Consider the following 25,799-nt stretch of genomic DNA (forward strand, 5'->3'; position numbering starts at 1 on the left):
TATTACCACGCATGAAAAGAAGCCAAATAATATGACCATAATCAGGAAAAATGAATAAACTGAGAAAGCCCCCAAAATGTCAGAGATGGTAGAACAGAAAATGATCTTTAAATAGCAATTAAGGGGCTCCTGAGTGGCTCAGTCGGTTAAGCGTCTGACTCTTGGTTTCGGCTCAGGTCATGATCTCAGGGTGGTGAGATCGAGCCCCACATTGGGCTCCATGCTCAGAATGGAGTCTGCTTGAGATTCTCTCTCTCCCTCTCCCTCTGCCCCTCCCCACCCACACTCGTGCAAGCATGCACACACACACATGTGCGTGCACTCTCTCTAATAAATAAATAAATCTTTAAAAAAAATGCTCCATATATTCCAGATATACATGGAGATGCTGATGAGAGAAATGGAAATATAAGAGACCCAAATGTAAATTCAAGAGATGAAAAACACAATAACTGAATCAAAACATAAACTAAAAGAAGTGAACAGATTAGAGAACTGGAAAAAATCAGAGAACTTGAAGGTACAGCAATAGAAACTATCCAAAATGAAGCACAAAGAGAAAAAAATAAAATTAAAAAAAAAAAAACAGAACAGACCATCAGTTATTTGGAGACATTATCAAGCACTATAACATATATAGAACTGGAATCCCAGAAGAAAAGAAGAGGGAAGAAAAAGAGAGATGGAGAAAACATTAAAAATTTTAGAAGAATAGCTGAAATTTTTAAATTTGACATAAACTATAAGCCTACAGATTCAAGAAACTCAACAAACCCCAAGCAGAATATACATAATGAAATATCACATTGAGGTACAACGTAATCTATTGCTAAAAATCAGTGATCAAGAAAAAAAAAATTTTTTTTTTTAAAGATTTTATTTATTTATTTGAGACAGAATGAGAGAGAGAGAGAGCTCATGAGAGGGGGGAGGGTCAGAGGGAGAAGCAGGCTCCCCGCCGAGCAGGGAGCCCGATGTGGGACTCGATCCCGGGACTCCAGGATCATGACCTGAGCCGAAGGCAGTCGCTTAACCGACTGAGCCACCCAGGCGCCCCAAGAAAAAAAATCTTAAAAAGCAGTCAGAAAAAAAATACACATTACATTTTAAAAAGAGATTAATAATAGACTTCATGTCAAAAATCATTAAGGAAGGAGAAGATGATATCTTCAGAGTGCTGAAAGAAAAAACACTAATCAGAATTTTTTACTTCAAGAAATCTTTCTCAAATTGTAAGGGAAAATACAGACTTTCAAACAAACAAAAGTGGAAAGAATTCACTGCCAACACACATGTTCTATGAAAAATGTGAAAGGAAGTCCCTCAAACAGGAGAAACAGATGGAAATCTGAAGCTACTCAAATAAAAGAAGAGGCTCAGGAATGGTATATGTGTGGGTCAGTATAAACAACAACTTTTTTCTCATTTTATAAAATCTCTTTTAAAAATGCCTGACTACTAGGGTGCCTGGGTGGCTGAGTCAGTTGAGTATCTGACTCTTGATCTCAGGGTCGTGAGATCAAGCCCCAAACCGGGCTCTGCGCTCAGCACGGAGTCTGCTTGAGATTCTTTCCCCCTCTCTCCCCTTCCCCCCCTGCCCCTCCCCCACCACCCCGCTTCAAATAAATAAATAAATAAAATCTTTAAATAGATCCACAAATCTAAGCCCAATGCATTTTTCACAAAGGTGCCAAGGTAATTTAATTCAGCAAACAGAGCTAGAATAACTGAATACACAGGTGAGGGGGAAATGTCCTTTGTCCTTAATTAACTCAAAATAGATAATAGACATAAAAACCATACAATGATAAAACTTCTAGAAGAAAACATAGGAGAAAAATCTTTGTGTTCTTTAATTAGGCAAAGATTTCTTAGAGGGGCTACAAAAAGCATGTGCCACAAAAAGAAATACTCATGAATTCAACTTGAACAAAACAGAACTTTTGCTCTTCAAAAGACACTGGTAGGAAATAGAATACCAATTGGGGTGCCTGGCTGACTCAGTCAGAGCGTGCAGCTCTTGTTCTTGGGATTGTGGGTTCAAGCCCCATGTTGGATGTAGAGATTACTTAAAAATAAAATCTTAAAAAAAAAAAAAAAAGGAAATGGACTACCAAGCCACAGACTAGGAGGAAAATATCTGTAAAACATATCTGATTTCCAGAATATAGAAAGAACTCTTAGAGCTCAATCTTTAAAACAGGAAAAAAACTTGAATAGACATGTCATCACAGAAGATACACAAATGACAGCTAAGCACGGGGAAAGATGTTCAACATCATTAGTCATCATTAATAATCATGGAAATGTCAATTAAAACCACAGTGAGATAATACTACCCACCCACTAGGAAGGCTAAGAAAATTTTTTAAACTGACTCTATTAAATGTGTTGGCAAGAGCAACTGGATCTCTCATACGTTGCTGGTAAAAAATGCAACATGGTACAGCTCCTATGGTTTGGCAGTTACTTAAAAAAAATAAATATATACTTACCATCTGAGCAAGCAATCCCACTCCTAGGCGTTTACACAGGAGAAATGAAAACGTGTATGTTTACGCTAAGACTTGTATTTGTGTGTTCAAAGCAGCTTTATTCATAACAGCCAAAAACTGGAAATAACCAAAATATCTATCAACTAAGGGGCTAAACAAATTGTAATCTATCCATACAAAGGAATACTTGTCAATAATAAAAGGGAATGAGCTACTAATATGCAACAACATAGATGCGTCTCAAGAGCATTATATCAACTGAACGAAGCTGGACAGGTAAGATTTCATTCTGCATAATTCTGCCAACATGAAATTCTAGAAAAGACAAAAACATACTAATATACAGCAGATCAGTGGTTGTCTGGGATCAGGGGTGGGGAAAGGTATGATGGCAAATGGTCACGACATGACTTCTGGTAGGTGCAGGAAATGTTTCATTTCCTGGTTGTGGTTGTGTGGTTGTGGTCACACAACAGAATATACTTGTTAAGACTCATTTTAACAAATTGCCCTTCAGTGAATATTATTATATATAAATTATACTTCAGTACAGGTGAAAGAAAGGAAAAAGAAAAAAGGAAGGAAGGAAGGAAAGAAAGGAGGGAGGGAGGAAAGATGAGCAGAAGGCTGGCCATTCTTCTATTCTTCCCAACCCCACCTTACAAAGGCTAGAATGAAACTACCTGGCAAGTTGCTGGCACCACTGTGGTTAAAAGAATTCTTAAGAGTATCTAACTTCCCTTGCTCTGATTCTGTATTTATGAAGTGAGCTTGAGATCTTAATCTCCTTGAGAACTCCAAATCAGATCCAGAGAATGCACAGTACTTATGAGACCACAGGGAGTTGTGTGTGGTCTTCAGGTAAACCTTCAATTCATTTTAAAGGCATGCAGGAATGTATCTTAAAATTGCCAGATTACTCATATTTGTCAGTTTGGTGCTATTTGCCCCCGAATGGTGTTAATAAAGCACTGTCAAGTTCTTACTCTAGACTTTGTCCAGTGGGGAAGTGCTGATCTATCAACCTGAATACCTTAGCCTTCTAGGCAAATATTCATCTCATTCTAGTAAGTAATAAACTGACATTCTGATTTCTATTCTAACATCAGTCCCCTTTTCCCATCCCCATTATTACCACCTTAACCCAATATAGATTACCATAGGAGCATGGGCTTTGACAACTACATTCAAACCCCAGTTACTGTGATTTCCAACAACATATGGTGGAGTTGAAGAGAAAGGAACCCCTTTCCACCACACACACAAAAAAATAAAAAATACAGAAATTTAGATAAAATAATTAAAAATGCAGGAAGGCAGCAGTAAAGGCAGAAAGGACATCCTCAATGCCAGTAAGGAAAACGGTAATCAAAGTGAGAGCAATTAGCATAAGGTGACACCCTATGATCAACACTTAAGACCTGCATATAGGTCTTAGGCACTAAGATTTCTGAAGCTCACATGGGGATAAATGATGTGGATGAATTTAAATCTAAGCCCCCAAATATTAGACAGTTGAGGAAAGGGGACTACAGTTAGAGTGCAAGTGGCGGGTGGGGTAGTCAATCCTGAGAAATCAAACCACAGGCCTACATGACCTGTGAGGGCTGAGTCAACTTACAAGACCTGCAGAGCCCCACTCCGAGCTCTTGGAAGGATCAGTTTTCAGAGGTATTCCAATTCCAGGCATCCCAGCACAAGCAAACAGGAGCCTTTCACAATCCAATAAGCATGCCACTTCACAAAACTATCCCTGCTGAAGATAAATTCCAAACATACATGGTTACAAACCTTTGAGAGAAAGAACAGACACAACAAATGAGAATTTGCACCCCCAAGACAGAAATATTAGAAAAATCTAAAATAGACTATCAAATAATTATGCATAGAATGAGTAGGATTTAAAATACAGATGTCAAAATGAAAGAAAAAGAAGAATGAAATTGGGAAGAATAGGCACATTTGAAAAAGAACCACGTAGAAATGAAAAATAGAGACAACTTAATTAAACATTCAGTGGCTGGCTTAAATAGCAGTTTAGACACAGCTCAAGAGAGAGTTAGTGAGCTGGAAGATTGATCTGACAAATCACCCAGAACACTGCACAGAGAAAAAAGGAACTGGAAAATATGGGGACAGCAATTAAAGGACAGGAAGAACAGAATGCTAAGGTCTGAGATAAGTCCAGTGAGAATTCCAGAAAGAGGGATTAATGAAAACAGGAAGAGGCAATATTCAAAGAGATAATGGCTAACAATTTTCCAGAATGGGGAAAAAATGCATATTCAATTTGAAGAAGTACAAACCCTGAATGAGTGATTAATAACAAAACTATCCCTGAGTGCACTGTAGAACACCCACAGCAAAGAAAAGCATCACAAAAAACAAAACACTAACAAACAAACAAAAAAAAAAAACAGAGAAAGATTACACATTAAATCCCAGATCTCTCACTCAAAAGATGTTAGAGACATAGTATTTATAATCAATAGAAGTGTGGGGTCTTGAGCCAAAATACCTGGTTCTGCAATCCCACACTGCTTCTTACCAGGTATGTGACTCTGGATAGATACCCCACCTCTCTGATTCTCGGTTCCCTCCCCCTAAAATGGACACCTGCCTCAGATGATGGCTGCAGTGTAGAATAAGGGACATTAGACAGTCAGATATAGTTATACAGCATCTGAAACACATAGCACTTTGAAAAGATGAGCTGCTATTATTAGTAGTAGTAGTATTAAGTCACTGAGCACATTATATTACTAATACTGCTTATGTTTCTTCAGGGCAACCATAGCCACTACAAACTGTGTGGCGGGGAGGGGTGTCCTGGAAAGAAAATCAACAGAGGGGGAAGCCTCTGTGTTAAACTTGGCCTGAAATCTAGCTTGACCCCTAAACCATGCATGTTTGTGGCAAACTCTACAGCACAGCTAAGGCTAAGAGAATGGAGCTGAGATTTGGGATACTACCTGCCACAGGAGAGACAGTTAACGGTGGGACCTCATTTAAGTGCCTACTGAAACAAGGGGCACCTGGGTGGCTCAGTCGGTTAAGTGTCTGCCTTTGGCTCAGGTCACGGTCCTGGGGTCCTGGGATGGAGCCTCACGTTGGGCTCCCTGCTGAGCTGGGAGTCTGCTTCTCCCTCTCCCTCTACCCCTCCCCCCCCCACTTGTTCTCTCTCTCTCTCTCGCAAGTAAATTAAATCTTTAAAAAAAAAAGTACCTACTGAAACAAAACAAAGAAACCAACACTCTTTGGAGGCATGTAACAGAATCCAGAGATTGTATAGTGCGTTAATAGTCACAATATCCAGATTATAATCCAACATTACTCAATAAACAAAGAAACAGAAAAATATGAACTAGTTAGGAGACAAAAATCACAGAATGACTCCAAAGGTACCCAAATGCTGGAAACACAGACAAGGATGTTAAAGCAAGTATTATAAAGCGCTCGCGGACCTGAAGGAAGCACGCCTGCAAAGACTGCAAAGATAAGGAATCTCAACAAAGACGTGCTAACTACTAAAACACACTGAACAAAAACTGAAGTTGAAACAATATCTGCGACTTAGAAATTCGAGGAGCGGACTTAACTGAATGATCAAATAATGGCAAATTCCCCAAATTTGGTGACAGAAATAAGCGTACGGAATCAAGGATCTTAACAAACCCCAAGAAGATATGCACGCAGAAAACCACACTAGACACATCCAAGTCAAACTGCCCATAACCTTGAACACAGCAGAGGAAAGCAACCACGGCGGGCAAAGGATTCGAACGCCCTATACCGCCACACGGGGAGCAGCCAGGCAGAAGACCATGAGGCCACACCTGGGAAGGACCGGAGGGAAACTGTCAATCCAGGACGTGATACCCAGTAAGACCCTTGGGAACGATGATGAAAAAGACACTGCCGGATCACAACAAAGGGCAGCAAAGAATTTATTTGTCACACACCCTTTTAAGCGGAGCCAGCCAACACAGACTATGAGAAATGGTAGGAGAAGTGCTCTGCAGGCTGAGGAGAAAGGATCCCATTTGGAAACTGGATCTTCAAAAGGAATCAAGAACATTGGAAATGGTAAATATGTCGGTAATTTTTAAAAAAACGGTATTTCCTCTTAATTTCTTCAAAAATATGTCCGATAGTCTGGTGCGATGCAAAGCAAAAATAATTTTGTACTGTGGAATTTATAACATATGCAGATAAACCACATAATAAAAACGATAACATAAAGTAGGAGGGTAATAAATGGAACTCTACAGTGGTCAGGTTTCACCATTTTACATAAAGTGCTGCATTATTAACTCTAAGTAGATGGTTTCTGTCTCCACAGCTAGACGTGGGGACCCTTTAAAACCCCGGGACCGTGTCATATAATGCCTGGCACACAGCAGACACTTAATAAATATTGGCTTCTGTAGAAGTCAGTCTCCCGAGACTTTGATTACCAGGATTCAATTCAGGAGTCCAGCAGCCCCGGAGAAAGCGGAGAAAATCTAGTTTCCACAACGACAAACGTGAGACACAGCAGCAAGCCACCCCCACAACCTGAGTTACAAAGCAACCGGGACGTTAATTCGTTTCTGCCTGCAAAAGTGAGAGATCTGAGTTTCGAAAAGGAAGAAAGCAGGTCAAAAACTACCCTACAATTGGTGAAGGAAGGAAGGAAGGAAGGAAGGAAGGAAGGAAGGAATTGGAGCATTCAATATAAAATGCATGAGTTAATCAAAAATACCCAATCATCCCAAATTTGGGGGAGTCACAGTAAATATGTGAGGAAGGGCAGAGGGAGTAAGGATGTGTAAAGCACATCTGAAACAGTAAGAGATCTGAGTTGCAGGGATCTCTGTTTTGTTTCATTTTAAGAACTGGAGCTACAGATTTCGTCTCATACAGAACAAAGACCCACGTTATGTAAATGCGGCTGGTCGGGGCGTTCTGCATGAATATGTTGCTGGTGGCCACCCAGAGCCAGAGAACCAGCCTCCGCAGCGCCCCAGGTTGGTCCCACACTCTCTGACTGCAGCTCTGACCCCGGCCAGGCGGCCACCTAGCCTCAGAGTATGGACAGCTTGGGACATCATGTCCCCCGATGTGGAACAGGAAGGTACACTAAGTATCCCTATATCACAAGGCAGGCAAGTTCTTCCCACCCGATTTTCTAATGACATCAAAAAAGTTGCCTTTTGGTGCTAGTATGTCTTGAACGCTTCCCTAAAACTGGCTAATCCTCCTTTTTAATACAGCGCAGGCCTCACGCTCTGAATCTTGGGCAGGCAGCTGTGTCTATCTAGAATTTAAGGTTATTTTATTTTTTATCGTATGATATTTTGGTTAAGTTTCATGTTGAGCAATTGATAAAAGTTTTCCAAATTTGTTCAAAAAGAAGTTATTGATACAAAGAAAAATATAGATGGTATATAGATAAAGCAAAAATAGGAAAAGCAGTTCAGAAATGACTGACTTCTGAAAAATAATGGATTAGTGTAATCCAAGGAAAATATTCCCACTAATAACATCACATTCGTGTGCAAATAATAATGCCTTTTATTTCAAGTACTGAAAAATCCTTTTTTTTTTTTGGTAGAGGTAAACATCTTCCCTTGTGTGGATCAACATCCTGGCCCCTTTCAAAATTAGAAGATCCTACTTGAGTCTAAATTAATGAGATTATCATTGAGATTATTACTATTTACCTATAAACGATATGTTAGATTTTTTAAAACTATTTCATGAAAGCACCAGAGTTTATTAGTCTTCCAAGTCTGCCATTGCCACATTTCCCACTTGAGAACCACTGTAAAAGAGGAAGACTCTCAGGTGGTGTTACCTGAACAGCCTGTGGTGAGTGCTTGGTCCCAGGAGGGGAGGGGTCTGGGGTTCTTTCCAGGAAAGTTCTGGCCCACCTTTGCCTCTCTGAGCTCTCCCTCTACACGTTCTCCCCCTCACTGCCCTCTCCTCCAGCCACATGGCTCCTTGCTACTTCCCAAACACTCCAGTCCCTTCCCTGGCTAAGGGCCTTTGTACTGCAGGGTGGTTCCCTCTGCCTGGAACTCTCCTCCCCAAGATGCCCTCTCTGATAACCTCCTTCTCTTTATTTTTTTTAAAGATTTTATTTATTTATTCATCAGAGAAAGAGAGAGAGCACAAGCAGGGGGGAGCAGCAGAGGGAGAAGCAGGCTCCCCACTGAGCAAGGAGCCTGATGCGAGACTCAATCCCAGGACCCTGGGATCATGACCCAAGCTGAAGGCAGATGCTTAATCAACTGAGACACCCAGGCATCCCCTCCTTCTCCTCTTTAAAATCTGCTCATTCACTGTTGTGAGTTCCTCCCTGACCACTTTATTTTGAAACTGCAAGCCTCCCACCTATTCCCCACCTTACCATGATCTACTTTTCTATTTTTCCAGAGAAATTATCACCTTATAACACACAAAGTATTTACTTCTTTTTTTTTTTTTAAAGATTTTATTTATTTATTTGACAGACGGAGACACAGCGAGAGAGGGAACACAAGCAGGGGGAGTGGGAGAGGGAGAAGCAGGCTTCCCGCGGAGCAGGGAGTCCGATGCGGGGCTCGATCCCAGGACCCTGGGATCGTGACCTGAGCCGAAGGCAGACGCTTAACGACTGAGCCACCCAGGCGCCCCACAAAGTATTTACTTCTTATGTTTACTGTTTATCAGCTGGTTCACTCCCCCACCCAAGCCCCCCCCAATCTCTGACTCATTGATATGCCTGGCACACAGTAGGCACACAATTAAAGTTGCTGAACGAATAAACGAATGAATGAATGAATGGTAAAGATCTGCCAAGCTAGCTTGCTATGCCTGACAGTGGCAGCCGCACATAGAATGACTCCTGCTTTGATAAAGAATTTTCTAGAATTTACATTTCTAGCCACTGCTAAGAGGGCATATCGTCTGGTGAACTGTTCACAGGAACAAGAGCTGAGGTCTACATGGTGATATCATGAGCAGTCGATTATTCTCAGACCCAACAAGTCCAGGTCACCCACAAACATCAGGAATCTCAAGCGTTCAAGTTAGAAATGAAATATGAAGTAGCAGATAAATAATTCCTTGTTCAATTTTTTTCTCTGTGTTTTCTTATATTTATAAAAAAAAGTTGCCCACTCCATTCATGAACGCTTAATATACTGCAGAAAAGCAAAGCCCTCTCAAGAAAATAGCTTCTAATAATAACTTCAAGCCTTCTTGGCTCAATTTAAAATCTAAAAACCAAGACTGACCCTGCCTGCCTTCATCTGCCATCTCTGCCATGACGGACTTCTGAGCCGTGGCCACTCTCCGGGTTTCTGCCACACATCAGGTTCACTGGCAAGTTTACACAGGACATTACTAACCCTTTACCAAAAACGAGTGAGAATTTAAAGCTAACAAAGACCAGTAGGGGAAGGGCTTGGAATGACTGCTAGTTTGCTACATCTGGGTGGGCGGCCTCTCCCATCATCTTATGCTCAGCACCCTGTCCCCATGCTGCACCCCCACGTGCCACCACGCCTCCCTGAACTGTATGGCCAATGTCCCCAGGACTCTGCTGCATCCCAGTCAGTGGCTGTGGCTACTACCTGCCCTCCGGAGGGATGGGCCAAGTTTAATAACCCAGCTAATTAGCTAAAAGATATGCATCATACCTCCACCATCCAACCAAAACCAGAGTGGTTCTACAGCAGTAGCCCTGAGCCCACACAACCCAAGATGAGACTGGCTCCTCTTGATGAGGTCCTGATCAGTTAGCAAAAAATCACATAACCTAGAATCCTTTAACCTGATGCTAGGTAACTAAGTAAAAATTTTAAAAAATAAAAATAAAACCCTATTCTTGATTTAAAGTTCCACCAGAAAAACGTATTTCTGGAACCTACAACTCTGAGAAAAAAAAGGATTTATCCTCTTTTATGCTAACTCAAGGGTCATCTACTAAAAATAATGAACAGTGCCAGTATATTCATCATTTAAAACAGTCTAGGGCATGAGATAAATGAGATGAGGATGCTCTAGCGGAAACACAATGGATCCTCGAGCACTCGCCTATGTGTCAATGCTTTTCAAAAGACACCAATCTGTCTTAAAACAGGCTAAGCACAAATTAATGTTTTAAGTATAATTGTTAGGTGAATGTGCTTTACAGGTTCAAAGTACAGTACATACAATCTAAGAAAACAAAGAAAAGAAATGATGCAGGCCATTTTGCATTAAGAAAAACATCAATGATCTAGTACCAAAACAGAAAGCATGTTAACAGCAAACCCACCTCAAACATATTTTCCTCCCATTGCGGTTAACTTCAAGTGACAAGAGTAAACCATAATTCAATATTCGACAGAGTATTGGGGATTCAGAGACGAGAAAGACACCACGGTCCCAGACTCCAAAAGCTCCCCAGGGAACAAAGATCGTCACACACAAAACAACCCACAATACTCAGGTGGCAAGAGCCCTAGGATAAGGTATAAACAAACCTATAAACAAATCGGGAAGAAACCAGCTCTGCCTGGAAGAGGGAGGGGAGACAGGAGATGCTTCCCTACAACAGTGATATTTGAGCTGGGCCTTGAACAGCAGGTAGGAATTCACCACAAGGGAAGAGAGAAAGAATCTGGGAAAGGGAAAAAGAACATTCCAGATGAGGGGAAGAGCACAGCAGAGGAAAGTACACTGAGCACTGCCTTTGAGCAGTTCAGGGAAGTCAGAGATTTCACACAACGCCACCAACCCCCGACTGAAGAGCCACACTACAACTGGTTTTAAGTGGAAAGGTGAGAAAAAATAAACACAATAAAACATACCCAATGAGCTACCTTTATGGGCCCAGACATGAACAGAGATAGTGACGGAGGCAGATGTTATAGCATGTCTATCCCAGCAAGCATTTTCATTAAGAATCCGTTCTCCAGGCATACCCAATATTTACGATTCCCCATTCAACATGTCATCCTGTCACTATAAGTCTATGTGAGATATGCCACCCTGGGCCAGCCCACTTATCCATACAATCCAATATTCTGTCTCTGACACAGCACTAGGGGACATTGGTGGGGAGAACATGATAGATGTGGCCTGCTCTACGTCCATCTCAAAACATTAGAATATTATTGGCTGGTGGTGACCAAGAAGTTTAGCCTATTTGCAAAATTTGTACTTTAAAAAAACCCAGAAGAATGTAGCAATATAGAACTTAACATAATTGGTAATTTTATAGAGTTGCTCATTAGCCATTCTTCAATGAACAATTACTAAGTCTTTGTGAGGCCTTAAATGATTTTGCGGGGGAACTAGAGTAACCCATCCATTAATGTGTTATTTCAAGTGGTTTCATTCTTCTTGCTAACAGGCTTTTAAGTATGAATGCAGATTCCTACACTGGGATTATTTCTAATAGCTAGACTAGACAAGCCTGGCCAATCTAAATGATAAAGAACGCTCTTGATTCTTCACTGGCTTTTGGGGGGAATCTGACCCCCGCACACTGCAGGTCCTTGTTGACTTAACTAAATTTCAACAGCAAGTTGCACAAGCAAACTTTCTCTATATAAATGCCATTCTCTAACAAGACCCATGCTGATTTATTAGCTCTTGTATGAGCAGATCCATCCAATGCATAATGTTTTATATTGCAAATCTTTGAGGGCTACTGATGGTTATTACCAGCACTACGCAATGGGCTGGCTGAAAAGACCAACTTAATTCATGAGCAGCCGTCCTTTCTATACCATGCATACATGGAAATTCCTCTTTGATTTGTGGCTTTAATCACGCTTCCAAAACCTGTCATTATTTATGACTCTGACTTTTACACTGACGGTCAATGGGAAACATTTACTCGAGTTACCTGATAGGAAAGAACTCTGCAGCTCAAAGCAGTTCGTGTGCTCCATTTTGATATTACACATCTCAATTTTCATGCCGACTCACCAGGTTGGGGACAGAGCTGGAGTAGGTGGGCGCGAGAGTGCTAGAGTCTACATAGTATTAATGAGCGGAGAGATGATACTGAAATATGCAGTGACTTCGCTAGTCAGACTTAAGGCAGATTTGAAAAGGAAAAAAGGTTGTAAAAGAAAACCAACAACCTTTGGGGTGAGTGTATGTGCACGTGGGTCTCCATTTTCCTACTGTTCAAAATATCTGAAACCATCAAGTAACACTAACCAACATAAAGTCTCTTCTTTACTGACCACCTTGGCCAAACTGCTAAGAAGGGTGCCCTCCTCCTTTTTTTTTAATGATTTTATTTATTTATTTATTGGAGAGAAAGAGGGAGAGAGAGAGTGCACACGTGCGGGAACAGGGGAGGAGCAGAGGGAGAGGGAGAGAATCTCAAGCCAACTCTGAGCTGAGTGCAGAGCCTGACGCAGGACTCGAACTCACAACCCTGCCATCATGACCTGAGCCAAAACCAAGAGTCAGAAGCTTAATCAACTGCACCTCCCAGGTTCCCCTGCCCTCCTACTTCTGGAAAGAAGCAAACTCTTCCATGGATGCACCAAGCTCCATCCCGGTCTCATACAATCCAACCCCCATTGTCTTCTACCCTCTCTTTCTGCTGTCTTCTTTCCCTTTAGGGGGCGCCTGGCTGGCTCAGTCAGTAGAGCATGCGACTCTTGATCTTGGGGTCGTGAGCTCCAGCCCCAGGCTGGGTGTAGGGATTACTTAAAATTAATTAATTAATTAAAAGCTTTTAAAAATAAAGTCAGTATGTCATCTTTCCCTTTTCACTGACTCCCTCCCCTCAGTCCATGGTTATGCTTTCCTCTATACCTTGATTTTAAAAATCAGTACGTTTTAGAAAATCAAAGTGTAACACTACTGAGAAAAGTGTATAGATAACAACTGTCCCACCTGACAGATTTTCACAAACTGAACACACTGTTGTAACCAGCACTCGGCTCAACAAAGAAAATTTTACCAGCATCTCCAAAAGCCCCTCATGCTCCCTTCTGCTCACTATCCTACCCCAAGGGTGACCACTCTCCTGCCTTCAAACAGCCTGGATGACATTAGCTTTGCTTGTTCTTCTACTTCGTATAAATAGAATCACCCAATATGTACCCTTTTGTGTCTGGCTTCTTTCACTCATCATTATGTGAATTCATCCACATTATTGGGTGGACTTGTAGATCATTCACTATTACAGCTGCATAGTTTTCCACTGTGTGAATGGAACCACAATTCATAATCCATTGTATTCATGATGGACATGTGGGTAGGTTCCAGTTTTCAACTATGAAGAATAGTGCTATTATTTGATGGGTGAAACAGATAAAGGGGATTAAGAATACAATTATCGTGGTGAGCAGTGAATAATATATAATATTGCTGAATCGTTATATTGTACAACTAAAACTAATATAACACTATATAATATACTTCAATAAAAAATTTAAAAATAAAAAGCAAAAATAATAAATATATATATAACATGGGGGGACAAAAAAGATTAGCTACAGAATTACCAAGAGAATTTATCCAGAGAGCATAACACAATGTCAGGTAATAGTGCATAGTCAATAAATAATTATTACTTGATTTTTTCCCATAACTACTCAATATATCTAAAGTTTTAATCTATGGATGGAGATAACAAGGCTCTGAGACCACAAAAGGTGCTTAAAGATTAAAAACAAACAAACAAAAGAACAGTGCTATAATGACCATGTCCTTTTGAGAATAATACATTCACATCTTGTTGGGCATATAACCAGGAGGAGAATTCAAATCTTTTTTTTTTTTTTTTAAGTTTCCAGAGTAAATATAATAATGCAAATGTGTTCTGGGCTCTTCTATCCAAGAAAAGCAATTGACCTCAGTCCTTCCAGCTGCTTCTCCTTGAAAGGGTCTGTTTTCCCCTGCTAGGCTGTGGGCTCGAAAGAACAGTGACCATTCCCAAAAGTATCCAATTACCAGCCAGTGGCTGGAATACAGGAAGTACCTAATAAATAACCACTGAGCTGGGGACTACAGGTGACACTCAGTCCACGTAGCTCCTAATGCCTTCCCAGCTAATTCTGCTCTGGCTTCTGCTCCTTGGCTGCGTTGGAAAAGCTCTAAGTTCACCAAAGACCTTCTAACTACCAAAGCCTGTGGCCTGTCTTCAGGACTCCTCTTCCCCGATGCTTCCGTGGCAAGTGGCATGAACAATCAGCCCAAGCGAAAACTGGCTTCGAGGGTCCCCTGGCTTCTTACCTCTGGGATGTTTGTTCTCCAGGGCTCACTATTAGAAGCTTTTGCTGCCAGGGGCTCCACCCTTGACCTTCTTCTCCTCCAACACCCACCATGCTGCTCTTATCCATTCCCCTGGCTTCAGCTTCCATCTACCACTAATGACCCTCTTCAGTCCTAACTCTGCTCCAGAACCCTACAAGGGGGCTTTTCAGTGGCCTCCTGGACTATGCGCCCAGGACCTCCTAAACACACCTCAAAAGTAACTGTCTCAGATGGAAAACATGACCTCCACCCTGGCATACTGCCTGGTGTATTTATTCAATGTGCACCTCTGCTTGTCTGTTATGTGCCACTCAGCATGCTAGACCCTAGTGATCCAAGATGGGGAAGACTGGGTCTGATGGACCAGAGCAGGCATCCGGCCACGCCTGGCTTAAATACTGCCACAGGGTTCAGGGAGGATGGGGAGAGGAACCAGCCTAGCCTGGGTGGTGGGAAGCAGAAGTGCTGCCACAAGGTCGGTCTCTGAGTTGACTCTTCCCTGTTGGAACTATCTATAGACCCCACTCGCTGCTCTGACATCCACCTCCTCCATCGAGACCCCACTGCCTTTGCCTGGGTCCCTGGAACACAACACTTTTTCCATCCCTGGCTTGCTTCTCCACAGTCTGCCCTTTACAGTGTAACTCAGCTCTGGGCACTCCCCTGACTAGAACGCTCCAGGGACACCCCACGGGCTGCTTGAACAAAAGGCAAACCCCTTATCCTATGAGGGGCTGAAGGCCACACATGGTAGGCCCCCCTCCCCCACTGCTCTACCTCCCGTGTCCAGTGCTCACTGTGCAGCAGATGCACGAGTCCTGGACAACATGAGCCAGTCCAGCCTCAGAGCCTGTGCCTCGTCTGCTATGTCCGGATGCTCCCTCCAGCTCCACGGAGGAACACCTCCATCTTGTTATTCAAACCTTAGAGCGCTTCTCAGAGCTCCAGATAAGCCTCCTCTGGCCACTCAAGGTAAAGGAGCAACTCCATCCCTCCAGCAGCCCTGCCTGGCACTTCAGACCACACTCACCTGTCATGCGTCCTGCACCACACCCACCACTCCTGAACTTAGCTCACTCATTTCTGTTGGCTTTTTAATGGCTGGCTCTGCCACTGGACTGAAGCTCCAAGAGAGTAGGAATCAGATTTGTTTCACTCACCTCTGTGTCCCTAAGGCCCAGTGTAGTGCCTGGGACTTAATAGGTCCTGAGTAATTATTAGTCATGTCCATGAACGAATGAATGAACGAATGGCAAGTCCGCCAAAGCATGGCGGTTAAGTACAAATTCTGTAGCCAGACTCCCTGGTTTGAATTCCACCTCTGCCACATGCTAGCTGCGCTGTTTGTGGCAAGTTACTTAGTCTTTTTGTACCCCTGGGAGCCTTGCTTGGCAACAAAATAAAGTCAAAAATACCCGCTTCATAGGGTGTTTATAGTTAAATACTAGAAGCACTCACAGCAGACCTTGGCACAGTATCAGTCCTAACTAAATGGCAGTTCTTGTACCACTGCCTGGGTTGCCTTCCTAAATCATAAGTCCCAACAACACATCTAGGGACTCCCTACCACCTCTCAGGGTAAGTCTAAACCCCATGACTGGGAAGGCAGATTCTTGTTCTTCATGGGTAGGCCCCCAACCCACCTCCGCAGTCTCTCCCACTCCTCGGCCCTGTATACCCCTGGTTCCCAAGTCCCCAACCTTTTCACCACATGTCTACCTCTGCACACACGGGCCCTCTGCCCAGAATGCCCCTCGCCTTCCTCGGCCTGACCCAACTCAAATGGCACCTCCCTTCCTAGCCCTGGCAGACACGTGGCTCTGTCTTGCCACTCTGCCTGCCTGAGCCCTCGAGCGGGCTGCCTTCTGCACCACCACTAGCATGCACCTCCCCACCAGGCAAGAGTGTCCCTGAGGTGGGGGCGCCTGGGTGGCTCAGTCATTAAGTGTCTGCCTTCGGCTCAGGTCATGATCCCAGGGTCCTGGGATTGAGCCCCGCATCGGGCTCCCTGCTTGGCGGGAAGCCTGCTTCTCCCTCTCTCACTTCCCCTGCTTGTGTTCCTGCTGTTGCTATCTCTCTCTGTCAAATAAATAAATAAAATCTTTAAGAAAAAAAAAAAAAGAGTGTCCCTGAGGTGGAGCCCAGGGCTTCTTCAGCCCCCCATCCTCGGCACCTCCCACAGGCTGGCACCTGGAAGGATATCACTGGATGAATGACTTTCCAAACATGGACAGCAACCACTTGCCCTCATCTTACTTTTTTCCCCATCAGGGCTCAAATTAAGTGTTTTGAGGGCCAAAACCACTTTCTTTTATTACCTAGGTTTTGTTCCAAATATTCTGTTTAAAAGACCTTACTTTGAGGTCCCCACCTGGGGGGCTCAGTCAGTTAAGCGTCTGCCCTCAGCTCAGGTCATGATGTCAGGGGTCCTGGGATTGAGCCCCGCATCCAGTTCCCTGCTCAGTGCGGAGTCTGCTTCTCCCTCTCCCTCTGCCCCCCCAATCCCGCTCGTGCTCTCTCTCTCAAATAAATAAAATCTTTAAAAAATAAATAGATAGATAGATAAGTAGATATCTTAATTTGCCAGGGTGCCTGGCTGGCTCAGTCAGTAGAGCAGGCAAATCAATCTCAGGGTCATGAGTTCAAGCCCCACATTGGGCGTGGAGCCTACCTAAAATAACTAATTAATTAGTTAATTTAAAAATAAGAATAAAATAAGAAAGATCTTAATTTGTGATGTAGAAAGCCATTTAAAACTCTCTTTTTTAAAAAGAGAAAATTTCAGGGAATCTCTGATGTTCATCTGTTTGTCTCACAGGAAATGGAAAATCGAGAGCAACAAAAGTAAAATGCATTATAATCAGAGAGGGGAAGCAAAGTTGATTCTACATCCACCACTCTGACTCTTTTGTTCCGTGCTACCTCATCCTGCTGGGATGACAGAGGTACATGTTTTTATCCCCAACATACCAACAGGAAAAATGAGATGCGAACTTTGAGCAATATGTCAAGGATTACTTAACAAAACAGAGGTTGTGCTAGCAAAAAGCTCAGCTCTTCAAACTGAACCTGGTGGGAAAGACAGCCTATAAAGTTGGCTCAGGTGACAGACAAACTTAGAGGCTCTGATAGAATGAAGTCAAGTTTGATTTAGAACAGGGTTGGCTAACTATGGCCCGTGGACCAAATCCAGCCCACTGCCTGTGTTTGTAAATAAAGTTTTATTAGAAAACAGCCATACCCATTCATTTATGTAGGTCTGTGGGTGCTTCCAGGCTACCACAGCAGACATGACTGGCTGCATCAGACCTTCTCGCCCACAAAGCCTAAAATATTTACTATCTGATCCTTTACAGGGAAAAAATGTGCCTATCTCTGATTTAGAGAATAGTGTGATATCTGGATTTTTTTTTTCCATTTCCCAAGTATTAGCATACTCAAGTTCCTATTCCTATTCAAGCTAGTTCACTTAACTGGGCGGGGGGGGGGGGGGGGGGGAGTTGTTGTGGCTGTTGTTGTTAATTGACAATCTTTGATTCAAGTTTATCTTATGTTCAGAGAAAAAGTTCAATGGTTTGGTTTTGGGCTCAAATTAATATAGCTTCTCCACTTTCAGGGCACACAGCCTGGCTGTGGTCCTTGAACAGAACATTTTTACAAACCTGGAACAAAGCAGGCAGGTGAAATGGAATGCTTTTTGCTCTGGAGGATGTCTTTTATTCCAGCTTAACCATACCCTGCTCCTTCCAGCACTAAGGTCCAAAGAGTCTGTCTGTATTCCTCTGCCCTAGCTAATCCTATTTTCTATGAAAGTTCAGATATCATTGGTTGGCACCTAGGCTTTCTCATCAATAGAAGTATGCCCTCTTCCGACTTCTTTCATAGATACCTCTTAAAAACCAAACATTTGAAAACACATTGTTCCCTAAATGCTAATATATTCTACCAGTCTGTCTTCGGAAGCTAAGTGCACCCTACAGTAATGTCACAGGGACTTTAGAACTGGGATTCAGCTCTCCAAATCTTTGTACAGATGTTGGATCACATATGAAACTTTTACCTCATTTTTCAAAACTCTGTATTATGGAAATTTTCAAGCACATGCAAAAATAGAGAGAACAGTATAATAAATCCCCATGTCCCCAGCAGCTAGCCTCAACAAGTATCAATATTCTGCCCTTTTTTCCCCATTTATCCTTCTTCCCAACTTTATGCTTGTTTATTGTTTGTTGCAGTATCTGAAAGCAGACCTCATATGTCAAATCATTTCACCCATAAATGCTTGTTTGTTCCTGCAGATAAGCCCATTCTCCTTTGAACAAAACTGTGTTACCACTATCACATCTGACAAAGTTCATAATAATTCTTAACATTTAACTTAACATCTACTACCCAGTCCAAGTTCAATTTCCCCCACTGTTTCCACAATGTCTTGTTAAAGCTGCCTTGTTCAACTAAGAGCCCAAGTATAACCACATGGTATTTGGTGATCACTCTCTTAGGTGTCTTTTCATCCACAACAGATCACCCTCATTTTTGTTTTCAACTACCACCAGCATATGCTTAGATGCTAATTGGCCAAGCAAACCTTACCAAGGGTAGTACCTCTTCAGGCTGCACATGCTATAAGCAAATTCATAGACCCCGTAGGCACAAACTCACACGGCTCCACTTTCCAGTGCGATCCACCATGGGGACCAATATGCCAGGCCACCCCACACACTTTCTGCTCTCAAGAGAAGGAATTTAGCAAGCTAATTCTCTAAAATTAAATCTTTTCTGTGCTGCAATGGCCTGAAGACTCGGAATGATTTTAAAAAAACAAGGCATCCATTCATTAAGGCTTTTTTTTTAAGTTAGCCAAATTTAATCAAGAATCACAAAGTAAATCAGACTAGCCTTGTAATCCATTATTGTTACGAGTAACAACATTAATTAAACACCTAGCTCAAACAGGACATTCGGTTATAAAAAGGATGACCTGTCCCTGCCCAAAGCGACTTACAGCCTAAATGAAGCAGTTACCACATCACTTACACAAAACACCCAAGGAAGACGACAAGACCTAAAATCACCCAAATTGACATCTATGCCCCTACCTTTAGGTTAAGAGTATTTGTGAGGCTGATCTGGGTGGCAGAATAAAAAGAACAAGAGTCAAAAGGAACAGAGTGTGACTGCTAGTTCTATCATTTACGAGCTGTGCCACACTAGGTAAGTTACTTAACCTCTCTGATTCTCAGTTTTATCATTTGTAAAATAGGAATAATCTCACCTACCTCACAGAGTAGCAGCCATAAACACCGAATCAGAAAATCTTACATGAAAGCCCAGCACTAGTAATGACGACGAAAATAATAATAAATTCATTGACTATAAAACTCATTATGCCAGGCACTAAGCTAAAATGTTATATGGGTACTATCTCATCTAATCCTATCAGTTCTATGAGGCATCTCTTATTCCTATATAATTTTCCAGATGAAGAAATTGAACAGAATGAGTGAGGGATCAATCTACTTGTCTAATATGACACAGCTAAAGGTAGGAAAGTGGGTCACAGGACCTCAGCGTTCTTGCTGTCAATCATGGCATAATAATGCCTCCCAAATGCCACCACAGTAAGGTGTAAAGGTGGGACCAGGGAGTTTGGGGGTGGGGTGGGGAACAGGCCTTCCTACTATGGCTATTAAATCAATTATATTGTAAAGTCATTATTTGTATTATATCATAAAGTACAGCACCTCGTAGCTCCCCACCCCTGCTCAAACAGGAAGCCCCTCGAGACTCCCAAAGATGCAATCCTAAGGCATGGGTATATTCAGAGCCATAATGGTGGTTTCCTTCCTTGTTGGGGCAAGTCTTCAGCCATCTGCTACAGATCATTTAAGGCCTTCTCTATTGTGAGTCTCAAACACCCAATACTTGTTCAGACAAGGCCAAAGTAAAATCAGTTATTTTTTCCTATATAATCTCTTACTTTCTTTTTGTACATATATACAAAAAAAGACTGAAGAAAGCTAGCCACCAGGAAAGAGGTCCAACTGCCACCATGGTTTGAGAAGCCCAACCAAGCCAAGTGGAAAACGTATCTGGACAAGAACTGAGGTCCTGCAACAGTCCCGTCAGATCTCCCGTGTGTGAAGCCACCTTGGACCTTCTCATCTTCCCAGAGCTCAACTGCAAACACATGAAGCTTCTATATCACCCAGGCAACCCACAGAATTGTTAGCAATAATAAAATGCTGTTGGCTTTGGGGCGCCTCGGTGGCTCGGTTGGTTAAGGGGCTGACTCTTGATTTTGGCTCAGGTCATGATCTCAGGGTCATGAGATCGAGCCCTGCCTCGGGCTCTGTGCTCTGTGCCAGTCTGCTTGAAATTCTCTCTCTCCCGTTGCCCCTCCTCCCACTCATGCGTGCTCTCTCTAAATAAATGAATAAAATCTTTTAAAAATAATAAATAATAATAATAAAATGCTGTTCGTTTAAGCCATTAAGTTTTGGGGTGATCTGTTAGATAACTAAAACAGCCAGCAATCAGCTTTTCCAGCCAGGCCAAATATCAAATCTATGAATAAAAGGGGCCTTAATAAAAGTTCACTGATGTTTACCAATAGAAATGTTACATTCCTTCCATTCAAGGATGGCTACTGGCTGAACCACTTATCTCTGTAAACCCAGGGTCTATACTGTACCTGTCTCAACAGTGTTAAATAAACATGAATAATGATCACATTGATAATAATAATGGCAGCTAATGTTTACTGAGTGTTTACATACACGGCTTCACGCTAAACCTTTTACTCATTTAACTTTCACGAAAGCGTTTGAGGTGGAACACTATTATGCCCATTTTACAGATGAGGCCACTGAGGCTCAGAGTGGTACAGTGACTAGTCCAAGATCACAGAGCCAGTAAAGAGCCACACAGGACCTCTTTCACCTTCTGGCCACCTGACTCCAGAACCAGTGCTCCTACCCACTGGCTTTATTACCCCTTCAAGTGCCATCCTACTTTAATAATGTTGCTTCCTTCTCAAAGAGAGGTCTATAAAGAGTTTAAAACTGTGCCTGACCTGCAGTAAGTTTTCAATAAACATCAACTCTTAGGACGAGGAACCCGCAGACGGGGAAGGGAAGAGGACAGCAAGCCCTGATTAACGTTAGCTGTCTTGATGGTCGTACAGGCGTCCTTCACCAGTAAGCACCCCAGGGTTTGGTAATTTTCTGTGTACAGTCTGCTCTCCCCCTGGACTGTGAACCCCCTCGAGAGCTGTCCCTGTTTCTGATTCATCTTTGTAGCTCTAGGGCGCTGCATGCTGCACGTGGCCTGGCCCAGAACAAGTAGGTGCTCAAGAAACATCTGTTGAATGGAAAGGAAATGCTTCATTCACCACAAATGCGAACTTGCACTTACAGGATGACACCTCGCCCAGCCAGCAGTCCTTAAAGTGGCCCCAAAGAAAAGGAGAGGGCAGGAAGGGACAAGTGAAGGAGAACCAGCCTAGGAATGCCCGCCCCCAAGGGCTCCTTGGGGAAGAGATGGGGCTGGGCTTGTGGCCCGAACACGGGAGGGGTCCACACGGAGGGCCGGACCTCCCAAACTCCGAAAACTCCCCTCACTCTGGAAAGTCCCAGGGAAAAAGTGGGGACCCCAGGTGGAAGTCTCCCCAACCCCGAGGTGGCCTCGCCTCCCCCCGCCCTGAGTCACCAGGACTCGGGACGCGCCCTCCCACCCCTTCCCGGCCGCCGCGGGAGCAGGAGGAGGAAGAGAAAGAAAGTGACCGGAAGTCAGGAGTTTCCTAACAACGACCGAAATCCTCCCCCAGGAGGGGAGGGCTCCCCATCCTTGGCCCGCCCCGCCCCGTGAGGAGGGACCGCCGCCAGTGCATCCAAGCGGTTGGGGGTCCCGCTCTTCCGTCCCGCAAGGAGGGCCTGGCCTGTGGCTCCCCGCTGGCGCTCCGTACACCCAGAATTCTGTGAGAGGCTCCCAGGGAGGGGCGGGGGCGCCCAACTGTTACTTACAATCGTCTAAGTCATCATGCAAGTCCACAAAGTACAGAGGGATCTCTGAAAATCAAGAAACACACAGGAGTTACACACAAGGAGTGGGCGCGGCAGGCGGACTCAGGGGCGGGCGGGGGTCCCCGGGCCTTGAGGAGTGGTCCCCGCTGGGGGGGAGGGGGCCGCCTTTGCGCCCGGGGAGCCAGCCCCACTCACCCGCCATCTTGGGATGGGCCAGGAGGCGGGGTCCTCGCGGGAGGGCGGGGCCGGTGGGGCGGGAGGCGGGGTCTGATGCTCCGAGCCCCGCCCCCGGGCGGGCCCCTCCCCGCGAGCCTCGCGGCGCCGGCCGGGCCCCGCCCTCGCGGCGAAGGTGGCTGCCGAGGTGGGCGGGGAGGTCAGGTGACCCGGCCGGCGTCCCAAGATGGCGGCGGCATCGGCACCCGGGAGGCCGAGGCACCGTCCCGGCTGCTGAGGCGGGCCCCGCGCGGCTGGCGGCGGACGGGCCAGGCCGAGGGCTGGCGAGCGGACGGCCGCCGCCCCTGCGCGCCCCGCGGCCGGGGCTGAGCCGTGCGGCGGCGGCGCCGGGGGATGCTCGTGCTGGGCCCGGCCTCTCCCTCCTCAACTTAGGGCGGCGGCGGGCCCGCGCCCCTGGCTCCCGGGCCATGGCGCTGAGGGAGCTCAAAGTGTGTCTGCTGGGGGTGAGTGGCGGCGGACGGGCGCGGGTGGGCCGCGGGAGGCCGGGCAGGCCGGGGACCCAAGCGCGCCCAAGTCCTCCGCGCCCCTTCCCCCAGCCTCGGTGCAGGACCTACCCGGGACCCTCCCTCCGGCCCCGGGCCATCCTGCCCACCTTGCCACCCACCCCCGAGGTCTTGCTGGCAGGAGGGACCCTCCCCCCTCGTCCCTTCCTGGAGTCCAGGGGCTCTTCCCGCCCCCAGAGGGTAAAGAGCCTTCCCTGCCTCTCCATTGCGTCTAGCTTGAGAGCAGTTCCTAAATAGTTTCCTACTAAGGTACTAGTTACAAGTTGGCCAGGTCTTCCAAAGGAAAACCGATGGCAGGCCTTAAGGTTTTACGAGCAGAGTTTGTCTCCTTTCTCATTTGTTTGGAGTTTTTGAACTTGTGGGATACCCGTGGCACTTCTCATAGAGTTACTCTCTGGGGGGGATGTTCAAGTCAGGAAGCCCCAAAAACGAGTTGGAAGCTTCTGCTTCTTGTCTGGTCAGGGCAACTTTGCTCCTTCAAATCATGCTCTTTTGCCTGAGTCGCTGCTTTAAAGACTGAAAAGGATTCCAATAACCAGTCTTCCCCCTGCCCAAATAGGGCGGGGCTGTGATTTATCAGGGGTTACCCAGGAGCAATTCAAGAGTTCACAGTTTACTTATACATGTTAAAAAGTGAGTGTGTCACTTTTCACACTAAGCAGAAACTTTGGGTTTTTCAAAAGGTTCTCATGTCCTTAAAAACTGCAAACCCCTGTCCTACAGTACATTTTGAAATCTAATTACTCCCACTGACTGTTTATGAAAACCTTCTTTATGGGTCCCTTAACTTCTAAAAATTAGCATATAAGATGATTTTCCTAAAATCTTGAGCTTAAGGCCCAAAGTAGTTTTCTTTGTCTGCAAGCAGGTAAACTTATTTGTATTCACCCATCTCTTTCTTTTTCAGGATACAGGTGTAGGTAAATCGAGTATCGTGTGGCGGTTCGTGGAAGACAGTTTTGATCCAAACATCAACCCAACAATAGGGTAAGAGATTAAGTTTATTGAACATATATCTAAACATGTATCTGCAGTCCTTCAAAAATTAAAAGGCGTGTTACGGGAGTGGGGAGGTGTCGCCATTTTACATTCCAGTGCATTCACAGATGGTGGTTTTCATCATCTCTGGAAGAACTTGAACGTGTACAGTGAGGAGTGGTGTATTGTAGGAAAGTTACTTTTGATGTGTGAGGGGAACACTTCAAAATAAAAATAATGAAAGTTTTACTTAGTAGAGCATACTTGAGTCTATAAATATGAACAGCATTACATCTTGAAATAAAGCAGAAGAAAGCAGGTCCTGACACTTATTCTTTCAGGCATTCAGCTAAAAGATATTTAGATGGTTTTAGTTTCTCCTGAGAAGTAGGGGGTATCCGTCAGACTGGAAGGGCTGGCGAATGGAGATGTGGACGCGCAGGACAGTGCTGTGGGCCCCATCACCACTGCGACCTGTCTGAACCCTTCTCATACATTCCTGCACTAGTAGTAATAATGAATTAATACATTAATGTTGAAATTGTCAGCTTTTCCCAGGTGTCTGGTTCTTTGGATAAGTGAAATTGACTGGCTATAGGTTTTTGCCTATAAGAAAACTTTCAGGGTATTTAAATATTGTAATATTAATACTTACCCTGTGAGAAGTTGTGTTTTATAGGTTTTAATACTGTGTTAGGCTTAGAAAATTAAATAGCTGCTATGCAATTTTTATTGCGCACCCCCCATCAAATGGTTTCTTCCATTGAGAGAAAAGTCTGCCCAATATTTTACAACATCTACATTCGAAGGCATGGAGATGAAACCACCACTAACTTTCTGAAATTAAAATGCCCTTTGATATCCTTCAAGAAAGAACTGGGTATGAGCACATGTTTAATACATGACCTCATCTGCCTCAAGGCCTGCCTACTGCCACCTGCCTGGGAAAGAGAAATGGCAGGAAGTGGTAGCAAGTAGTGCTCGTGACTCAGTGAGGAACACCTTTCATACTGGGTCAGAGTTGAAAACCACTCTGAAAGACGAAAACACCTCCTTGGTTAAAAGTGGTCTCTGAGAGATGGCCAGAGAATAGGGAGGGGTATAGCTCCAGCGGCAGTGACAGTGACAGTCCTATCCGGGGTGTCCACGTGCCCATCTGCCGGCCCTCCCAATCTGACAGATACTGCAGTTCCTCACCTGAGTCCCACCCTCTTAACCAGGTGGTCTTGGCTCACATTTCACAGGAAAGAGGAAGATGAGGTTTTCCCCCAGTTTCCTTCCACTTTTCCTTGTGTCTTGTTTCTCAGCCACAGCGGGTGTTTTCC

At 44.2% G+C, this 25,799-nt stretch overlaps 2 protein-coding genes across 12 annotated transcripts in view; one reads left to right on the forward strand and one right to left on the reverse strand.

The window, feature by feature from the left end:
* Positions 1-22,990, reverse strand: part of LOC123851920 (serine/threonine-protein phosphatase 4 regulatory subunit 1-like) — an 81,896-nt gene extending 58,906 nt beyond the window's left edge. For all 6 annotated transcript variants that reach the window (XM_064573395.1, XM_064573393.1, XM_064573396.1 and 3 more), the window contains exons 1-2: positions 22,955-22,990; positions 22,760-22,804 (exon numbers count right to left, since the gene is read on the reverse strand). In XM_064573395.1, coding sequence (XP_064429465.1) covers positions 22,760-22,804; positions 22,955-22,961 — 52 coding nt within the window. In that variant the 5' untranslated portion in view covers positions 22,962-22,990. The remainder of the gene's footprint in view (positions 1-22,759; positions 22,805-22,954) is intronic.
* Positions 22,991-23,125: 135 nt separating this feature from the next.
* The window catches only part of RAB22A (RAB22A, member RAS oncogene family), a 61,672-nt gene continuing 58,998 nt past the window's right edge, over positions 23,126-25,799 (forward strand). For 5 of the 6 annotated variants that reach the window (XR_010405938.1, XR_010405939.1, XM_054510165.2 and 2 more), the window contains exons 1-2: positions 23,126-23,436; positions 24,404-24,483. Coding sequence is in view for 4 of the 6 variants with exons in the window: in XM_054510165.2 (XP_054366140.1) it covers positions 23,401-23,436; positions 24,404-24,483 (116 nt within the window). In the remaining 2 variants the exon portion in view is untranslated. The remainder of the gene's footprint in view (positions 23,437-24,403; positions 24,484-25,799) is intronic. The other variant, XM_045886004.3, reaches the window with a different exon arrangement.

This window comes from Mirounga angustirostris, unplaced genomic scaffold (assembly GCF_029215605.1).
Source record: "Mirounga angustirostris isolate CCGP_5_RB_7025 unplaced genomic scaffold, mMirAng1.0.hap1 SCAF_10, whole genome shotgun sequence".
NCBI lineage: Eukaryota > Metazoa > Chordata > Mammalia > Carnivora > Phocidae > Mirounga > Mirounga angustirostris.